At 56.2% G+C, this 21240-nt stretch overlaps 1 protein-coding gene across 1 annotated transcript in view; it reads left to right on the top strand.

Moving 5' to 3' along the window:
• ZMIZ1 (zinc finger MIZ-type containing 1) overlaps window positions 1–21240 on the top strand; it is a 188287-nt gene that overhangs the window by 57573 nt on the left and 109474 nt on the right. Inside the window, exons 2-3 of the mRNA XM_004383162.2 lie at window positions 11166–11274; window positions 19336–19449. Of these exons, the coding sequence (XP_004383219.2) occupies window positions 11166–11274; window positions 19336–19449 (223 nt within the window). The remainder of the gene's footprint in view (window positions 1–11165; window positions 11275–19335; window positions 19450–21240) is intronic.

Below are 21240 nucleotides of genomic sequence, written 5' to 3'. Positions count from 1 at the left end.
TCATCTGTTTTCAGCCTTAGCTTTCCCATCTGTTGATGGTGTAGTCATTTTGCCTTTGGCTACTTTGTTATAAAGGCAATTCCCATAAAATGCCAGGTATGATGCCTGACAATAGTAGGTGCTTAATGAGTGACACACGCATGATTCTCATTATTATTAATAATCACGCAGAGATTCCAGAGTGGCTGCGGTGGGGGCTGCCAACGCCCACGGCATCAGGGGAGAACTTGGGCTGCCTGGGCCGCCTCAGCCTCTATGTTCTAGGGCCAGGGCAACCCTCCTTCTAGAGTTCATTGCTTGGGCAGGGTCTGGGAGGGGTCAGTCTCCAAAGCTGACATAGTCTCTGCCGCAAGCAGCTTGTGTGACTCTGGCCTTTGCCCTTCCAGAAGTGGCCTAGGCCCCTCTCCTCACCTGGGCCTGCCTTTCTGGGGGAGGGGAGCCAAGGCGCCCTTGGACGGCTCTTGGCTGGTTGGGTATATCTGAGGCGGAACTGGCTTTCGTGAAGCTGGACGTGATATTAGATCCAGAACCCAGGCCCACTCCTTTGGGAGTAGCTGGTGTCAGGTAGTGGCACAGATACTTTGTGGCTTCTTTTCCAGAAGATGCTTCAGTTTCTGGCTGACGGTCTCCACATCCCCCACCCCACCTGTCACCCGTCTTCCAGTCTCCCAGCCCGGCCTCATCTTCCTCTGCCTTCTTCCTCTGTACTCCCCTCCGCCCTTCCTCCCTGTGGCTACATACCTGAAGTCAAGATTTCTCAAAGCTAGTTCTGGGGAAAACTAGTTTTGTGGGATTTTAAAATGTGTTTAGTGAAAAAAGTGTTTTGTGAACCAGTAAGTAGTCCCTGGGTGACACAAAAGGTTAAGCGCTGGCTACTAACGGAAAGGTTGGTGGTTCAAACCCACCCAAGAGGCACCTTGGAAGAAAGGCCTGGCAGTCTGCTCCCCAAGGGTCACAGTCATGAAAACCCCATAGAGCACAGTTCCCTACACACATGGGGTCACCATGAGTCAGAATTGAGTCCGTACAACTGGTTTGGTTTGGTTTTTGGTGTAACTTTGAGACAAGCCAATCTTTAAGGCCCTCCTCATGCGAATGCACCTTGGTGATCTCCAGAGGAGGACAAACTGGGCAGCCTGCCCCCATGTATCTCACCATGGAATCCTCTGTCCTGGGAGCATCTCACGGGGCTTGGTGTCCGTGGAGTAGATCGCAGGCTGCACTGCCCGGGGTATCCCAGCCACTTTCCTCCTTTTGGCCTCCCGGCCTCCATTCAGAGACACTGCCCAGCCTGTTCAGGCTCTACATGGGCGTCCAGGTCCAGGCCCTGCGCTGAGGCTGCAGAAGGAATAGGGCTCGGCCCCTGCCTGGAGGAGCAGTTCTCAGCTCACAGGGCCGAGAGCTTTGACCCCATCCCTCCTTCCTCTGGAACTTTCTGTGACTGGCCTTTGCCACTGGAACAGAGCACCTCCAGCCCCTCAACCTGACATCCTGGCTGGGGGACACGGGGCCCTTGCTTCCCTCTCCGGCCTTACCCACCCACACTGTCCAAGGCCTCATGGGGCTGTTCCTGGAGACACCTGTACGGGGGTGAGTGGAGACGGCGGGGCCTGACTCGCCCCTATCCCTCCATCCATAGAACGCCCCTTTTTCATTGTGTTATGAATTGTGCATCTGCGTAAGATTTTGTTGTAAGGTTAAAACTCTCCCAACAGCTCTAGTGTCCAGAGACGCAGTTCTGAACTCCAGGGAGCTCTCTGGGTTGGCTTCTGGCAGTGCACTGTGTCCCAGGGCACCAGCTCTTCTTCTGGCCGAGACTCCCTCAGGGGTGGGATGAGACGAGAGATCCGGGCCCCTATAAAGAGCAATGCTCCCATGGCACTGGCCTCCTTCCCAGGGCTATGTTCAGTGTCTCGTGTCCTCTAACCCACCGAGCATAGCTACATACTGTTACTGCTTCCATTTCACAGATGGGGAGCCTGAGGCACACAGAGGGTCTGCAGTTTGCCCCAGGTTGTAGCAGCTAGTATGTGCCAAGGCAGGAATGAACCCAGGAAGCCTGGTGCCCTTAACTGCTAAGCTGTACCGCCCTTCTAAGATGGGGTGATATGAGGGTCAAATGAGGTTGTGACACAAAAGCGCTTTGTAAACTGTAGCGTGCCTGCATCCAGCGCCAAGCCAGCATGGAGTTGTAAACTGTAGAGTGCCTGCATCCAGTGCCAGGCCGGCGTAGAGTTGTAAACTGTAGAGTGCTTGTACCCAGCACCAAGCCAGCATAGAGTTGTAAACTGTAGAGTGCCCGCATCCAGCACCAAGCCAGCATGGAGTTGTAAACTGTAGAGTGCCTGCACCCAGCGCCAAGCCAGCATGGAGTTGTAAACTGTAGAGTGCCTGCACCCAGTGCCAAGCCAGTGTGGAGTTGTAAACTGTAGAGTGCCTGCACCCAGCGCCAAGCCGGCGCAGAGGTGTAAACTGTAGAGTGCCTGCACCCAGCGCCAAGCCATCATAGAGTTTTAAACTGTAGAGTGCCTGCATTCAGTGCCAAGCCAGCACAGAGCTGTAAACTGTAGCGTGCCTGCATCCAGCTCCAAGCCAGCATGGAGTTGTAAACTGTAGAGTGCCTGCATCCAGCGCCAAGCCGGCGCAGAGTTGTACAGCACTGGGCTTAAATGTTTGTTAGCTCTCAGCAGCAGGGAGTGTGTTTTCAGGTTGCCTGCAGGGTACCTAGCTTATTTCTGGAAGGTTCCATAGGATGGGGTACAGTGGACAGAGGAGGCCCCCACTCCTGGCCTTGGAGGCGAGAACCCAGTCGCCTAAGTAGCCTCACTCCCACAGACTCCCTGAGCACAGCTGAGCTGCCAGGCAGCATGGTGGTCACCAGACCCAGCTGACTCTGACCACGCACCGCGGGCCTTCTGGGGTCGATGCACCAGCCTCAGCCCAGCTGGGCCCTCTGACCTGAGGATGTTGAAAATCTCTTCCCAGAGCCGTGGGGACCACAGAGGGCCTCTGCGGAGGGGGATCCTCAGATGTTTCCAGAGGGCACTGAGCCCCCTGCCATGGCATGCTGTCCCACCTCCCCGCCCTCCCTGCCCCCCTTGCAGGAGCTCCTAGGCTGGCCAGGAAGCTCAGAGCAGCTGGGGAGGCCGGGCTGGGGCTTCTGAGGCCTGGGAGTGAGTCCTGGCAGCTGCTCTGACCTGCAGTGGGGCCTTCTGCTCTACCCCACCCCTGCCCTAGGCCTCACTTTCCTCAGCGGTAATGTTAGAGTCCAGTTCCAGTGGCGTCAATTCCAGCTCATGGTGACCCCATGTGTGCAGAGTAGAACTGCTCCATAGGGCTTTCAAGGCTATGACCTTTGGGAAGAAGATCACCAGGCCTTTCTTCCAAGGCACCTCTGGGTGGGTTTGGGTTAGTAGTAGTGGAACATTTAACCGTTTGCACCACCCAGGGTCTCCAAATGTTAGGATAGGCCTGAGTAAATGCCTTCCAGATCTAATCCACGAGGACTCTGTTCCACTGTTAGCTCAAGTAAATGCCTGCCTTCTGATCCCTTTGTTTCCCTGATTTTTTTGAGAAAAAAAATTTAAAAACGTATTTTATACTGACAGCTCATAGCCACTGACTACAGGAGGAGGCACAGCTACTGTCCCGACTCAGTGCACTTCCCTGTGTGATGTAGGTAGAAATCACTCACCCTCTCTGAGCCTCGATTTCCTCATCTGTGAAGTGAGATAATACTTGCCCTCAGGCTGCTGTGAGGATGTGATTGATGGGAGGCTGCTCACAGTGTGGCTGGCTCGCTGAGTGGCCCGTACGTGGGGCTCTCAACTTGCGGAGAGCCTGTCTCTGACTCAGTTTAGAGCAACACGCAGAAGGTCAGGAGTCGGGAAAACTGCATGCGGGCCTCTGCTTGCCCTGACTGGGTAGCGGCCTCAGGCAAAGCCCTCCCCAATCTGGACTTCTGTCCACTCTTCTTTCAAAGAGGGGATGCCAGAAGTTTTCATGTCATGCATCAGTGCCAGGTGGTTAAGAGGGGCTGGGCAGAAGGGTGTGCAGAGGATTAGCAGTGCATATCTGGACTCAGTGGGAAGAGTGTGGCGACTGATTAGCCATCCCTGGTACGTGCCATTGGCTCTCCTCTGTCTGGAACTGCTGCAGAATGCCAGGTGGGCTGAAGGACCTAGGGGAGCAGGAGGTGGGAGGGGGCAGTAGAGAACACCTTCTCTTCTCTAGAGCCAGGGCCGCAGAAACATCTGCAGGGGCATATACAGCCTTCTAGGAGGTATCAGCTGGTAGGCCGGGGCCCTGCTTCCATCTCTAGCTTAATCCCACCCCACATCCTCTGAAGGCCACTGAGTGACTGTTCTTTCCTCCACCTCACAGTATTGGGGCCTTTGGGATCACAGGCATGAACACTGCTGTCCTGGGGAAGGCTTGTGGCCTGGGCCCAGCACTGGACAGCATCAGGCAGGCTCGTGACTCCCCAGCTCTGCTCTGTTGTCAGCCCTCCAGGGCAGTGACAGCCCCTTTCCTCTCAGTCAAGCTGAGGGAGGCCTGCCATGTTCCTTCCCATGGTGAGTGTGATGCAGGAAAAGCATCATGGGCTTTGTAATCAGACTTGAGTTCAAGCCCTGGCACTGCCCCTTCTCAGGAGTGTGACCTCGCGCAAGTCATTGGACCTCCTTGAGCCTTCGTCTCTGTATCTGTAGTATGGCAGTAATAATTGCAATATCACATAGTGTTCTGAGGCTTAAGTTAAGTAATATAAAGAGAGTACAGTGTCAGACACGTGTAGGTTCAGTAGTTGTTCAGTTTCTCCTTTCACTCTGAGGCATAGGTATGGGGTTGAGAGAAAACCCAGGAGGAGTTATCCAGGGTTCAGTCTGACCCTTCTTTGATTTTTAGGAAAGAAACTGTCAGAGGAAGTTCACCATGAGATCAGGGATTTGGAGTGTGGCCAGAGGATGGCAGGAGGGTTTGGCCTCACGGGCATGGCCTGGGCATGCTAAGGGGCCACGTGCCCCAGAGGTATGAGGCAGCTCAATGCAGCTGAGATGCCCAGCTCGGGACAGAGGCTGACACCTTTCCCTTGGGGCAACATCAACCTGTATTCTCCCAGCAGGTTATTGCTCCATCTGGGTTAACTCTTGTGTCCCAGATGAGGTTGTCAGGCACAGCCATGTGGGGCTGCCCTCGGGGAGTCCTGCTTGGGAGTGCCAAGGCTGTATCATGTTGTCCTATTAGCCAGCATAGACAGTCAGTGCCTATGGACGAGGGTGGGTGTCAGGTAGCAGTGAGATTGGGTCCTAGAGAGAAGTGAATCCACCCTTCCGGGAGCCTCGAGTGCCAGGCCAAAGCACCTGAGCCCTGTAGCTGGGCAGGGTCGGGCCGGGCCAGGCCTGCAGAGGGCACTGCCCAGGTCGGATGCAGATCTGCTGCCCAAATCCAGTTTCCCTTTTCAAAACTCTCCCCAGGGGACTTCACTTAGTCAGCTTCTTGGCCCTGTGGGGCAGAGAGGGGATGCGTTTTCCCACTGGGGCCACCCTCAACTGCACGGCCAGGAAGGCCTGGCCCTCGAGGCCTGCCCCACCCCGCCGCCACCCTGCACATGGCCTCAAGCGGGCCCAAGGGCCTGCTCCAGCTGCCCAGCAAGAGTAGGGGGCAGCAGGTCCCAGGCAGCTGCCCCCACCCCACCTCCTGCCCTCCACCCTTCTTTCTGAGTCTCCTAGGGTCAAACACAAAGTCACTCTTCCCCCGACTGTCTTTGCTTCACCACCACCATCTTCCCCCTGCTCCTGGGCAGCGTGCCTGGTGCCACCACGAGGACCAGGAGGGACTCCCTCACTGTGTGACCACAGGCAGGTGCCGCACCTCTCTGAGCTTCCGCCCCTTCACCTTGAAGATGAGGAGGGTGTCCGGTCAATTATGCTTCCCTAACCTGGGTCACCTCATCCCTCCCAGACTGTGCAAAATGCTTCTTTAAGGCCACTTAGATCTGCTGTCACTGCCTAATTTAACCTCATCCATAAACTCACCAGTGATAGTTGTTCTAGTCTAAATACCTCACTATGTAAAATGTAATGGGAACCCCAAACTGGGTGAGCAGAGTCTCTCCCAGTCCTGAGAGCCTCTGATTAGGGCTGGGTCATTGGCTCTCATCACCCTGTCAGAGGAAGTTCACCATGAGATCAGGGATTTGGAGTGTAGCCAGAGGATGGCAGGAGGGTCTGGCCTCACGGGCATGGCCTGGGCGTGCTAAGGGGCCACGTGCCCCAGAGGGATGAGGCAGCCCAATGCAGCTGAGATGCCCAGCTCGGGACAGAGGCTGACACCTTTCCCTTGGGGCGACATCAACCTGTATTCTCCCAGCAGGTTATTGCTCCATCTGGGTTAACTCTTGTGTCCCAGATCAGGTTGGGTCGAGTGCCCACACTTAATAGCCATCCATCCACCTGTCCATCTGTCCATCCAATGAACATGGCTGGGTGCCTACTGGGTACCAGGTCCTGGGCTAGGCTCTGGGAATCCATAACTGAATGATGTCCCAGCTGACAGAGGAGGTGAATGCAAAGACACATGAGTGACATGGGTATGTGACAGGGATGCTGAGGGGACAGGAGGGGGGTGAGCAGCTCTGCTCAAGGAAATCAAGAAAGGGTGGCAGTTGAGCCATGCCGTGATGCATGAGAGGGCCCAGGCATCTCGGCGGAGGGCAGCCAGAGGTGAAGGTGTTGAGTGAGGTCTTCAGATCACAGTCCAGGAGGCAGGGAGGACGTGGCATGCACCTGGGAATGGTGGGGGGTTGGGTCCAGGCCAAAGAGGGGCCCTGCCAGATGTGGCATATGCAGGGTTATCGCTGAACCCAGGGCCCTGGACATCTGTCCCTCCAGGTGTCAGAGCTGGCAAGGAGGCAGGCCAGGATGGGTCCCTGGGCCCCAGCTTTCCCGCCAGACTGAGCAGTGGGCAGGTCCCAAGCCCACTGGCCCTGGCAATGTCTCCAAGCGCCTCCTCTACTCTGCCCCCACCGGTGGCACAGCTTGCCAGCACGCTCACCCCAGGGGACCTGAGCTGCAGATGTGCATGGTGATTGAATCATTTCTGCACACCACTGCTCACACGGCTCCCCCAGGGACCCCGTCACTTGCCTGTGCAAGCTGTTGTGAGGTGTGTGTGCTCAAGTGCATCTGCGCCAACACTCAAGTGTGTGCACAGACCTGCTCTTAAGTGTGCAAATGTGCACATATGTGCATGAATGCACACATACATGTGTGCAAATGCCTTACGTGGTTTGGCCTTCAGAGTGACAAAACACAGTTAGTGAGCACAGCCAATGTTGACCCGCCACCCCAGGGAGCTGCCTCCAGGAATCCATGTCCCCATTGGGCCGCTAAGAGCACCCTACACCCCACGTCCCGGTGGAGCCCACCAAGGCCTATCTGCCTCCCTCAACCTTCCAGAACACCAGAGACACTCTACTGGCTGCCTTGTCAGCCTGGAGACGATCAGGCCCTGCTTAGACTGGCTTCCAGTCCAGCTCACGCTTGGCACCCTCTGAGGCTTGGGCAAGTCTGTCCCCGCTCTGGGCCTCTGCCTCCCATCCTGCCACGTGACACCAGGGCTCTCAGCGCCCTCATACTGCCAGCCCTGTGTGCTTGACGGCAGCTAGCTTGCCTTGAGCTCGTCTTCTGAGCTGGGTGCTGCTAGGGTGGCCTGGGCCAGTGCTGTTCTGGGCGGGGAGAAGGGCAAGGTCCGTCTTCAGGGGCTCACCTGAATGTCAGGAAGCCTGGCAGCCCAGATGTCACCATCCAGAACTTACATGCATGAAATTAAGGCAAACTGAGCTTAGGCACAAGGAAGTACATGGATCGTAAGGCACAACCAAGGTGGGTGGCTGATACAGGGGCAGCATCTGCGGTCTTGGATGACCCTGGAGGAACAGCACTCCCCAGCGTCCTGGGCCTGCGGGCTCCCGTGGGCTGCCTTGGGTCAGGCTTCCTGGGCCTGCAGGCTCCTTGGGCTGCCTTGGGTCAGGCTTTGCAGATTCAAAGCCAAGTGCTCTGCACTTGTCAGATGGAGTGTTCCGGACAGGTGGAGCTCCTAACACAGAGATCCTAAGATGCCAGAGCTCGGAGGCTGCCAAAGGCCAGCTAGCCCTTCGTTTTACAGATGGGGAAACTGAGGTCTGAAGAGGCCAAGCTTCTTGCCGTATTCACACAGCAAGGGGTGTCAGAGCAGGGCTGGCCGCAGCCAGGCTCCCCTCTAGGCCCCTGTGCTGACTAGCTCAGCAGCTCCTACCAGCTCTTGGCTGCTCACACCAGGAGAGAGGGCCAGGGGGCCTGAAGCCCAGAGTCGTGGCTTCTGTGAGGGGGTGGGGTGGGGGACCGACTGCTTGAGCCCACTCCGCATTCAGGAACAGACAGCCATTAGCCCCCAGACCAGCTGCAGAAGGGCTGAGGCCAGAGGTGGACCCAGGACCAGGCCCACAGTGTCCCTGGGTTGGAAGGGAGCCTTGGCGCTGGAGCTGCGTGGCCACGGAGGATTTGTTAGGCCTTGTAAAGCTTAAAGGAGGTGGGACACGGGAGGCAACAAGCTGAGCCCTGGCGGGCGCTCCCACAGTGGAGGGCGACCTCTGCTGGCCACCGAGCATTCGCCACGTTCATGCACCAGGCAGGTAGACCAGTGGTGCTGGGGTGGCCTTGGAAGCAAGTGGACAGGTTCGGCCAAGCTGGGTGGGACCAGGTGGACAACTCTTGGGCCCAGTCGCAGCCTGGGGCAGGGCCTGCAGGGAGGCTCCAATCTCCAGTTTTAGGGGCGTGCAGAGAACAGCAGCGTCAGTAACAGAAAGGCAGACAGGTTTGAACCTCAGCTCAGCAGCTTCCTTACTGTGTGGCTTCCAGCAAGTCACTTCACCTCTGAACCTTATGAAGATTAAATTAGCAATGCAAAGTGCCTGGCCTGCGGCCGTACTGGAGCAGGTGCCTGCAAATGGAAGGTCCCAGCCTGTCCCTCTCAACGAGCTACCTCTCTCGTGCCTCTTTCGCCCCGTCCCTCCCCTCTTCTTGTCTGGGACACTTACCCTTCTCAGACTTTGACCCTTTTTCTACTAGTGCTGTAGCCACCAGTCCCTTCCATTCCTGGGGTTAATCACCCCAATTCTCCACCATGGGTCACACCTTATACACGTGTGCCTTCTTAACCAGCTGGACATTTTGTTCTTTTATAGATAAAGAAACACAGCACACGACACAGTTGTCCCTGTGGTCTGTGAGGTCTCCAGTTGTCCCAGGCCCAGAATTAAGGTGGAGCCCTGCCTGGGAGAATAGCCCCCTGGAGTCTGGGCTCAGCTAGGCCGTGCTGTGTGCCCTCAGACAACTCACCTCTAGGCCTCGGGTTCCCCAAAACCAGCCCAGGTATTGGGGTTGGGGGGGCCTCTGAGCACCTTTGGCCATTGATATCCTGGGATTCTTTGAATCCAGAAGCCAACTCTGTCTCACCACTGGCCTCCAGACAGCATTCCCCATAAGCCAGCACAGAGGCCAGCCAGAACTTGAATAGGTTTATCTCCCCCTTTGCAGTTTGTTAAGGGAAGTTCTTCTAAAGTGAGGCCCGCAGCCCCCTGCTGTGCCCGCCCCAGGTGGGCTTAGTTTCCCTGGCCCCAGAAACTATCTGTCTGTCATTCAACAAGCATTTATCAAAGCACCACGGAGTCTCTGCCCCCAGGGCAAAATGCCCATCCTGGGAAAAGTTACTACTCAAACGTATAGCCTGGTGAGACCACCTGATTGATCCCCCTCTCCCTCACCGTCCTGTTCTACAAGCGGGGAAGCAAGGCCCAGAAAACCAGAGATGCCCAGTCCAAGCCCCTCCTGGTTGGGGGACCGACCCAGTGGCTCACTGGAGTGAGGGAGGAAGAGGACCCTGGAGAGAAGCCCGGAGCGCCCCCCCCCCGCCCCCGCCCCCTTTGCCTGTTTGTAGCCCCCTGGGCAGGTAGGTTCATCAGCAGCGCCCTCTGTTGGCCGTTCGGGCCACTGCAGGCCCTTTGTCCTGGCCGGCTATTTTCTGTGGGACAGGGGATTAGGCCTGCACAGGCCCAGGATTCCTTTGTACTTCCCCTTCAGGCCCCTGAGCCAGGAGTTGAGCTGACCCAGGCCTTTGTTTAATGGGTTCCTTCGGCTCAGAATCCCTCCCTGGCAGGCTGTCTGTGGAAACTGCACTTCTTAATTGGGCCCTGGCAGTCAGCGTTCTCCCATGCCTGGAGTGGGGATTGGGCCGTCACAGCCCCTGGTTACCATGGGGTGCCTGTGCAGTCTGGCACCTAGCACCCTGGTGGGCAGTAAGCATGGCTCACCTCCCCTCTCTAGGCTCTCTGATGTTCCCTGCTTCCCCCACCGTGGTTTGTCCCTGGCTCCCAGTAACCCTTCTCCCGTGATGCGGCTGAGGGTCTGTGCACGTAAATTCAGGGGAGAAACAAGTGGCCCCTGCTTGGGGGGCTTTCGGGGGTAGGCGAGGGGGTGACACCTCACCACTGCCTCCCCAACCCACACACCTGCAACGCTGAAGCTGCCTCCAGTGGGGGACCATGGCCCCTCCCCAGTACCCATCCACAAATTTGGGTTGTAATGGGAATGCCAGGATTCTGGAGCTGGCTTCTACCCAACCAACTGTAACCTCTCTGAGCCTCCGTTTCCTCAGCTGTAAAGTGGGACTATAACGGTGTCTATGTATGCCCAGTGCCTGGGCCAGCACTTGACTCATAATAGGAACTCAACAAATAGTCACCTAATAGGGGACCTCAAGTGCATACAGGCTTGGATCCAGAGTTCCTTGAACATGGAAAATGATTTCATTTTAATCCCCACATGCCCCCTAGATGGAGCCCTGGACCTGGCACGGTATAGGTGTTAAGAAGTATTTCCTGGGCACATGGCAGCAGGCAGGGATGGGCATGGGGACTAAAGCTGTCTGCATGGATGAAGCTCACCAGACAAGTCCCTCTTCCAGCGCAGGCCAGCCTGGGCACTGGCCGCCACCACTCACATAGGCCCTAGAACCTACCAGGGTCACTGGGCCAGCGTGTCTGTGCTGTGGCCTGAGGGTGGCTGGGAGGCAGAGGTTGGCAGGTCTAGCCTGACCCCAGTGACACCCCCTCTCCTCTTTCTTCACAGGCTGGACAACGTTCATGGCTCTCGGGTAGAACCCGCTGAAACGGCCAGAATGAATTCTATGGACAGGCACATCCAGCAGACCAATGACCGACTACAGTGCATCAAGCAGGTGGGTGGACAGCGCCCGGGCACCGGCAGGGGAACATTCTCCCCCTGCTCTCCTGGCCCAGCTGGCAAGGGGCCAGGTAACAAGGCAGGCAGAGCCATGGGGGTTCAGTCCTGCGCTGTGGCAGGGCATCGGTGGATGCTGGGACAAGGTGGTGGGCACCGGCTGGCTGCCTGCAGCCCCCCTACCACTCACCTGGTGAGACAGTAACTGGCACGGACCAGCCTAACATGGAGCCATACATACCTGGGTTTGAAGCCAGATATCTCCTGCCACTTCCCCTCCCTTCCTAGCTGTGTGACTTTGGGCTAGTGTCTCACCTTCTGGGCTCTGCTTGTGTGCTCTGGGCTCTCATGAAGATGTAATGAAGTGCCTTCTCAGACAAGCCCCCACCTCCGCTCCAGCTATTCTCTAAAAAAGACACAAAGAAGAAAAAGTCCTAGGAAATTAGGTCATCTTACAGAAAAGGATACTGAGACACAGAGAGAGGAAGAGAGTAGCTGAAGTCACACAGCCCAAAGCTCAGACTCACCAGTGCTGGGAGGGCCCAGTCCCTGAGGATAGCATGTTCCCCATCCTGCAGACGGCTCACACCAAGCCCAAGAGGTGATTCGCCCACCAGTACCCTGTCTGGATAGTTTGGAGGTGGGGAAACCTTCACAGTGGACTCAGCAATCCCCACCTGAAGATGGGTTGAGTCCAGTGGTGGCCAGAAGTGATGCACCCACCCTCTAGGCTCAGCCTTCAAGCAGCCCAGCACAGACTGTTTTTAGCTGCCCCTGGCTCACGGTGGCCCCATGTACAATGGAAGGAAACACTGCCTAGTCCCATACCATCCTCATGATGCATTGCAGATCGGACTGCTGGGATTCATAGGGTTTTCACTGGCTGATTTTTGGAAGTAGATCGCCAGGCCATTCTTCCTAGTCTGTCTTAGTGAAACCTGTTCAGCATCATAGCAACATGCAAGCCTCCATTGACAGATGAGTGGTAGCTGCACATGAGGTGCATTGGCCAGGAGTTAAACCTGGGTCTTCCTCATGGAAAGCAAGAATTCTAGCACTGAACCACCACTGCCCACCAGCACAGACTAGGAAATGCCATTTTACTCTAGGAAGGGACGGATGTGGTGGATGCAGCACAGGCTTTGGAATCAGATAAACCTGGACCCACATCCTCACCCCTCCATGTACCCACAGTGGGATCTCAGGCTAGTCGCTTCATTTCTCTGAACCTCAGTTCCCCAGTCAGGCCCACCTGGTAGGGTGCTGGAAGGATCCTGTGGGTGAAGTAGGCAGTCCAGCTCCAGCACGTAGCAGGTGATCGGCCAGGGGCGGTGAGGGCTGTTGTCCTCAGTGCTTCATGACATGAGTGGGTGCTGGGGCCAGGGCCTGTGGACTTAGTAGGAAGCTCAGGTAGCCAGGGTAGGCTGCTCTCATGGCCCCCTGGCGGGACTCAGCCTGGCCTCAGGGCCCGCCCCACCCAGCCTGCCCTCCCTCGCCCCAGACGGAGCCTCCGCGAGGTGCCTGCCGGGTGGCATGGAGGCTGTTCTATGGGAATGAGGGATGTGTGGACTCTCATTAGCATCAGACAGAGAAGTCCCGGAGCCCACGCAGGGTCTGCGAGAGGAAACTGAAGAAGACTTGTTACAGACTGAGCCCAGCCCCAGCATCTCTCCCAAACGCCAGTTACGCCTCTGCTCACTGTCATGGGATAGAAATCAGACAGTGTGCCTCCCTTCCTCCTCCGCGGGCTGGGCTCTGCCCCCCCCCCCAGTTCTGCCTCTGACCTGGTTTCTCCCATCTCCCTCGGGGATCAGCCGGCAGTGACCCCCACCCCTAGCAGTACCTTCCTGCCACCTGGTGTGCCAGGCACTAAGAGGGTCCTTCTAAGACCCTCCCTCAGCTTTACTTTTCTCCCAGGAATCAAGTTCCCTTTACTCCTGGCCAGGCAGCCTCTGGTCCTCCCCTGGGTCCTGCCCAGGACCAGCCCCTCACGGCCTGGCTCTGAGTCCAGCCCTGAGTCCAGCCTGAGTCCAGCCTGAGTCCAGCCCTGCCGCTTACTAGCTCTGTGGCCTAGATTAAGTTGTCACTTTACCTTGCTCCTCTGTAGAATGGACATCATAATGCATGCTCAGCCAGTGAGGGCTGGAGATCCCGGAAGGCCAGGGACAGCCTCAGCTGGCCTCTCCCAGCCTGCCCCTACACACACCTGTGCACACACATGCACGCACGCCATGTCAGGGGAGTGAGATGGGGCAGGCCCAGGGCACCGTGTTTGGCCCAGACAGTGGCACATTTGTGAGTGGGAGCAGACTGTCCCCATACCCCTGGGTCAGTCTTGACCCTCTGCCCACACCTCTGGTCAGACACAGCTCAGTGCTGACATCTGTCTGCTCCACAGCTGCCCCAGAGGGTGACAGCGGCTGGCTAAGGACTGTGGAGTCTCAGGCGCCCGTAACCTAATCAGAAAAGAAAGGCAGCATGTTTGCCTGCTCTGAGGATGACGGATATGCCTGCTGTGCAGGCCTCTAGCTGGAGGGAGGGGCTGCAGCTGAGCCAACCCTCCCTCCATCACCCGCCCTGGCTCTAGCTATTGCTGGCATCCACCACCCCCTAAGCATCCTGCTGCCCATCTGCCCTGCGGGCCTCTGGCTCAGCTGCCTACCCGCCTTCCTTGCCTCATGGTGCTGGAGAACCAGCGTCCTCTTTCTGCACCATGCCCAGCTCAGAGGTCAAGCTGTGCAAATCAGCTAATTCCCTGCCCAGCAGCCTCCCAAAACCAAGTGCCCTTCTGAGTATCTCTCCCACTCCCATTTTAGGTGCCCCACAGCTACCTTGCTCTTTCTCTCTTGAGCTACAGGCTCTGCAGGGCATATGTCAGGTCGTCCACCAGGCTGAGTTCCCTGGGACAGAGGATGTGTCATATTCTTCTCTAGGTCAGAAGAGTCTAGCATAGTGTCCAGCCCAGGAGTGGGGTCCACATCTATTATGGGAAGGTGGGGGAGGGGTGGACTGATAGATCAATAGATAAGGGAATGAATGGATGGGTGGATGGATGGGCATATGGATGGGTAATTAGGTGGGAGGATGGGTGGTGGATGGGTACAGATGATGGATGGATAAAAGGATGAATGATTGGATGGTTGGGTGGTTGGATGAGCATATGGATGGGTAATTAGGTGGGAGGATGGGTGGTGGATGGGTACAGATGATGGATGGATAAAAGGATGAATGATTGGATGGGTGGGTGGCTGGATAAATTAGCTTATGGATGGATGGACAGATAGGTAGATAAATGAATAGGTGGATGAGTGATGGATAAAGTAGTGAATGGGTGAGTGGATAGGTGGGTAAGTGGATGGATGGATGAATTGATTCTTGTGTAGATGGATAGATGGATGGATGCATGAATGGACAGGTGCATGGATGGACAGATGCATGGATGGATCATTTGATTCACAGATGGACTGATGGACAGATAGGTGGATAAGTAGATTAATTCATCACTGTAAAGTTTGCCAATCCCTGGTCTGGGTACTGGTGTGCCCTGCTCTGCCCCAGCAGTCTCAGTGGCCGCTGGATGTAGCCCAGATCTTCTGAGAGTTGTGGAGATGGCAGGCCTTCTGGTGGAGGACAGCGTATTAATGTCTAGTAACAGCCACCACCAGGGAGGCCTCTGCCTATGATTCAAATCTGTGCTCCCATCAGCAGACCATTAAAGGATTGCAAAATTCACCGCCCACCCCATGGGCCACTGGTGACCCGTCTGAAGTGGGCAGGGAACTGGCCTCCACAGCCAGATGGACTGTCCTTTGGACAGTTAACTACTCACCAGTCATGTCCTGTGCCAGCCAGCAGGGAACAGGGAGTTATTTCTACCCTCATGGAGAAACAAGGAACTGTAGAGCAGCCATAGCATAAGTTGCAGCACAAAAAAAAAAAAAAAAAACCTGCTGCCATTGTGTCGATTCCGACTCATAGTGACCCTACAGGACAGAGCAGAACAGCCCCGCAGGGTTTCCAAGGAGTGGCTGGTGGATTCAAACTTCAGACCTTTTGGTTAGCAGCCTGAGCTCTTAACCACGGCGCCACCAGGGTACCTCCTTTGTAATGGGTGCCTTACATATGTTGTCTCTAAACTTTGCAACAGTCCCACAGGCTGTCCCCACTCCCATTTCACAGATGAGGAAACTGAAGCTCAGTAATGTACCAGGGGCTATGTGGCTCAGTGGCAGAGACAGAATATGAACCAGGTCTGTCCTACGCATTTCCCTCTATCACTTGGGTTCTCTGTGCACTTCAGCTGCCTCCTGGTTGAAACAAGGAGACAAAGGCACAGAGAGGGCAAGGGACTTGGCGAAGGCCACAGAGCAGCTGAGCAGCTGAGCAACAGAGCCAGCGAAGGGGGAGTGCCTGATGTTCTTTCCACCAGTGGGATGCACCCACAAATGACCACCCAGAGCCCAAGCTGAAGGCCACGTGAGCTGACTGGGGTAAGGGTGGAGGAGCTCAGAGGTGGGCAAGGTGCCCTGGAGGCTTGGGAGATATGGAAGAATGGGTGCTTGGGGGCCCTAACAAAACTGAGCTCCAGCACCAAGATCCCAGAGCCCACGGGGTGGTGCTGAGTGCGGTGAGCAGCGTGTGGTGGCTGCCTAGCCCTGCTAATTGGGTGTGACATCACATAAATAAATGGAACAACTCAGTTAGCGGAGGGAGACTGCTGGGCAGGGAATTAACTGGTTTGCACGGCTTTCCACCTGGCACCCAGATGCCACCCTGGACCTCAGAGGGGGCATGTTTCAGAGAGAGGGCAGGGAGGCCAGCAGCCCCCTTGGAAGGGTGGTTTCTAGAAGTTGGAAGCCTCTCCTGTCTTCTGCCAATCCAGGGCTAGGGGCTGCTGCCCTCGTTGAGCCCTGCACGGAGCCTGGGCCAAGGGCAGCAGCTCCAGCATACTTCCTGGGGAGCCAGAGGAGCCCCACGTGGGAGCACCCCACGTGCCAGGCACTTTGCCAGGTGCTGAGTAAGCCTGATCTTCTTTAATCCTCACCGGGCCTCGTGCCTGAGTGCTTTGTTGCTACTTGCTTGCCCTCTTTCTTCCCTTCATCTTTTCCTCTCCCTTTTCTTCTGCGGAGGGAGGAAATTCTAATTCACCTCCTTTGCTTCCATCCATTTTTAAACCTTGGCCTTGCACGAACACATTGTAGCAATAGTAGGGAGCCTTAAGTGAAAGAAATAAAAATCCCCAGAGCAAGCGGTGGTCCATCACCCCATTTTACAGATGGGGCAACTGAAACACTGAGAGGTGAGGGGGCCAGCCCAGGTCAGCAGCTAGGAGGTGAAGGCAGTGTGGCCTCTGCCCCATAGGATGCCCCACAGCCACCCTCTACCCACCCCCCAGTCCCGGGACCTGGCAGCTACGACTGGGGTGGAGCTCCTGCCCCGGGACAGCCACCACTCGAGGCCACGGGGGCCTCAGGAGAGAGCACTCCCTTTGTCTCTGGCCTGCACTCTGACCTATGTGACACCCTCGTGGGTTTCCAGATGTGCTCCTTGATCCAGATGCATCGTGGCTGTGACCTAAACAGGAAAGCGACCATTCTGTCCATTTCACAGTTGAGGAAAGTCAAGGCCAAGTTTCACTCAGTGGGCTGAGCAGGGATGAGAACCCAGGTGTCTTGGCTCCAGCCCAGGGCTCTTTGTCCTCCCTTGTGGAGGCCCAGTCCCCTCCTCCCACTTCCCCATCTAGCCTGGGGATCAGCTCCCTGCTTCTCCTGCCACATGGCTGAGCGGACCTGAGGGTAGTGGGTTGGCCCATCCCCCCTTCTGTTCACCAGGCACACTTGTCCTTGGTCAGAGCTCCCTGGGCCCTGGGCCCCAGCCTGGAATGCAGGCATCCATCCGTGCAGCAGGTGTCACTGTGCACCTGCTAGTGCTGGGCTTCTTCGAAGCAAGAGGACAGCCCAGCCAGGGCCGGAGGGAGCCGACAGGGATGTCGGTGCCCCAGCTGAGTGGCATGGGCAGGTCCCTCAGAGCCCCTTTGCTCACCTGTAAGGATGGGAGAGGAGTATTAAGAGAATTCAGTGAGGCTGGGAATGAACGAGGAAATGCGTTCTAAACTGTAAAGGGCTGTGCACATGCTGAGTTTCAGTGTTTCCCCAAAGCTATGGGGATAGGCCCAAGAGGGAACCTCCTCCTGGTCCCAAGGAGGGAGAGCAGGAGCAGCTCTGAGCCTTGAAGTCTCCGCTCTTCCCTGGCTCCTCCCCAGCTTGGGGACAGAGATGCTGGGCCTGGGGTTACAGCTGCCAGAGCATGGATCTTCCTGTCTCCTGTCCAAGAGGAAGGTGATGCCCTACCAGGTGCGCTTGGCTCCATTTGTCATGGCAGGGTGCTGCAGTTGTTGCTCAGCCCTCCACCCCTGGACTCACACCGAGGGTTTCAGATCTGAGGTTGGGGGTAGAGTGAGGTGAGGGAGGTGCCAAGGGTGCAAAATTTAAGGAGGCGCTCAAAATTTAAGGGTAGTGCAAGTGCAGGCTCAGCCCTGAGATCTAGAGCCTCCTTAAATTTTGCATCCTGGACACCTCACTCACCTCACCCTAGTACTGGCCCTGCGGGGAGCCCTGAGACAGATGAAGGGGTTTTCATGTCCCATGGACCAGACCCCAATGCCCGCTTGGGGGGAGCATGGAGTATCCTGCAACCCCAGGGGCATCAGGTAGTTGGGCAGGGCCAGGGACTCCTGTGGGAGTGACACGGAGGAACCAGGATTCCTGCCCCCTTTGGGGCTTGGTCAGTTAGTACACCACTCCCTCTCACTGAGGCCAGGTCCAGGGGCCCTCTGGGGACCTGTGGGAGCCTGTACCCCTCCCTGTAGGAAACCAGGATAAGCTCCCAAAATTACTCATGCCCTCCCCACCATCACCCCTGGATCTGCTACATGGGCACGGTTACATGGCACACCCACCCTGACAGGTCCCATACCCAAGTCCCAGCTCTGCCCCTCACCTGCTCTGTGACCCTGAGCAAGTCATTCACCTCCTGGGCTCAGTGCCACACTCAGCCTGGCCCAGGAAGGCATGAACAGGTGTTAAAGAGTGAAGGGGTGGGCATAGGAGCTGCCCCTCCATCAGCCCTATGCCCCCAGGTCAGAAGCCAAATCTGTAGGCCCAGGCACTAACCCACTGTCATCAAGCCAATTCTGACTCATAGTGACCCTGTAAGACAGAGTAGAACTGCCCCATAGAGTTTCCAAGGAATGGCTGGTGGATTTGACTGCTAGACCTTTTGGTTAGCAGCCAAGCTCTTAACCACTGCACCACCAGGGCACTAAGCACTAGGCACCAGAATTCAGCCTCTCTTGACTCAGACCCCTGACTGTGAGGGGCCTGAGCAGGGCCCCTCCCACAGTGCCAGCAGCCCAAGGCCAGCCTGACTGGGTCCAGGTAATCTGGGCCTGGGGAGCTGGAGATGCTGACCACACAATATGACAATAACCTGTGCGCATTACTGTAGTCCCACCTCTCAGCTGGGTTTGACCCCCTGTGCCCCATCCTGTTGGGCTATGGGAGAGCTTGCTCTGAAGCCAGACCTGGTGGGAGCCCACACCTGGGCTGTGACAGTGGTGCGAGGTGAAGGAGGGGTCTCCTCAGAAGGAAGGAATCTCTAGAGTCAGCCTGTCCTGGGTCAGGGAGAGCCAGCCCTGATGTATGAAAGCCAGGTGCCACCCTCCAGAACCCCACAGACTTCCCATCCCTGCACTGTCAGCATCTGAAAAACAGTTACATATATAATGTCACTGCCTTTCTCTTGACTTTGGTTCCCCTAGCATTGCGATGGGGCTGCTAATCCCACTCCTGCTCGGATTGGGATGGGGGTGGGGGAGACACAGAGGAAAAGTGGATGAGAGGGAGTTTGAGAAGTTTCTTAATCCTAGCCTGCCCCTTTGCCCCTTTCTCAGAGTCTCCTCCCTGGTAGGGCCTGGGGTCTTCCCTGCCCCAGACCCCACATGCTAGTCTTGCTAACCACATTCCTGGAGTCTCATGCAGCCTCCTTTTCTGTCCCACAGCACTTACAGAATCCTGCCAACTTCCACAATGCCGCCACGGAGCTGCTGGACTGGTGTGGGGACCCGCGAGCCTTCCAGCGGCCCTTTGAGCAGAGCCTGATGGGCTGTCTCACGGTGAGGCCACACCTCCCCTTCCTGTGCTCATACCCAGGAAGGCGGCTGGGGCTTAGCGTGCCTGTGCAGGTGTCGGGGAGGCCACCACATAATGGGGGGACCAGAGATGGAGAGACACTGGTGGGCTGGAGGGGGTGGCCCTTCTGTGCGCACCCCCCCCCGCCATACACACACACCCTCAGGGAACCTGGGTCTGATGGGAACACATAGTCTCCATAGATTCTGTCGGTTCCCTGTACTTGATAAGGAAGGCACAGGGCTTACTTTGGGAGAATTTTAAGTCTGATGAGGGTAAATGTTCCATCATAAGCAAAGCAGACAGACTCTTGAAGGGTTTTCAGTTATCTTTTAATCTAGTCATTCATTCATTTAAGTGAACATTTATTGAGCTCTGTAGTCATCCAGCCAGCCATCTATCCATTTATACAGGCACTTATTGAGCCCTGTCCATTCATCTGTTCAAGTAAACGTTGATTGATCTCTCATTTATCTGCTAAGTCCTGAGACCAAAGATGAACAGGACTTTACCAAGCCTGCTTCCCTTTTTAGTGGGAGAGACAGATGTGTAGAGAGATGACAGAAAATCTCGTTCAAGGTGAAGGCAGCACAGAGAAAGGGATAATTAACTGCCTGGGAGTTGGTATGGGTCACAGAAATCTGAAAAAAGGAGCCACTTATACGTATATAACAGTTTGCCAAGCAGCTGAAGATAGCAGGAATGTTCTAAGCACGTGGAATCGCATATGCAAAGGCCAGACGTACAACAGAAGCCAGAGAGTCTGGGATCCAAGCTGGGCTGAGGCCAGGCCCAGAACTTGTGGTATGATTTGCCAGGCTAAGGAGCTCGCTGGCTGGCAGAGCCACATGGAAGGAGCTTGCTTGTGAACATCCCCAACCACATGGCCTGTATCCCAATGTGCAAGGGCACCTCAGCGTCCAGTGAGGCAGTTCGTCAGAGGGCTCTGAGTCAGCTTTCAAGAGAAAGTGGGTAAACAGATTGCTGGGCAGCATGGTGCCCCAAGCTGGGAGAGGAGAAGCCAAGATGGACGCCAAGTGGGAACAGTGGGCATAAAGCCCAAGGGCTCCATGTTCCCCATAAAGCTCCAGACGGGAGGGAAGCAGAAGGCCCAGTGGCCCTGGCCTGGAATGAGAGGAAAAGTAACCATACACAGGCTGACCTTATGAAGCACCTCTGTGTGTCTGACACTGGATTGGGCACACTGTCCACGTATCTCGTTGACCCCTCACACCTACTTCCTGGGGTTGGTCCTGCCATCTTCCCATTTTATAGACCAGGAAACTGAGACTTGGTATAACTGACATCCAAGGTCACATGGCCAGTTGGAGTTGGGCCTGGACATCAAGCTGAGATCTGGCTGCCCCTAGAGGGGATGCCCAGAGCAGCCCCCAGGCTAGGCGGGTGAAGCCAAGACCCCCGCAGGGCTCTTAGGCTTGTCAGAAACCAATACCATCTGGCTCCCTCAGGGCAGCCCAGCCAAATCAGGTAGCTGCCTGCACTGCCCAATCCTCTTCATCCTTCAGCCCCCTGGGCTCCCCTTCCAACTCCCCTAATCCTCTTTGTGAGGCCCCTGGTGCAGGCTAAGACCTGTGGGCCAAGGCCTGTGCTGGGTGCTGGGGGGAGCACAGTGAACAAGACAGACCACACTCAAGTGTCAGCAGGGGACGCAGGCAATACACACATAAAGGAATAAATAAGAACATACAATAGGACCCTGTGAGAGGGAGTGACTGGGCAGAGGGCTCAGGGAAAGCCTCCTGTGAGAGGGAGTG

Source organism: Trichechus manatus, unplaced genomic scaffold (assembly GCF_000243295.1).
Source record: "Trichechus manatus latirostris isolate Lorelei unplaced genomic scaffold, TriManLat1.0 scaffold00106, whole genome shotgun sequence".
Classification (NCBI taxonomy): domain Eukaryota; kingdom Metazoa; phylum Chordata; class Mammalia; order Sirenia; family Trichechidae; genus Trichechus; species Trichechus manatus.
The sequence above is the reverse complement of the archived record's forward strand: the minus strand, read 5'-3'. Positions and strand labels throughout refer to the sequence as shown.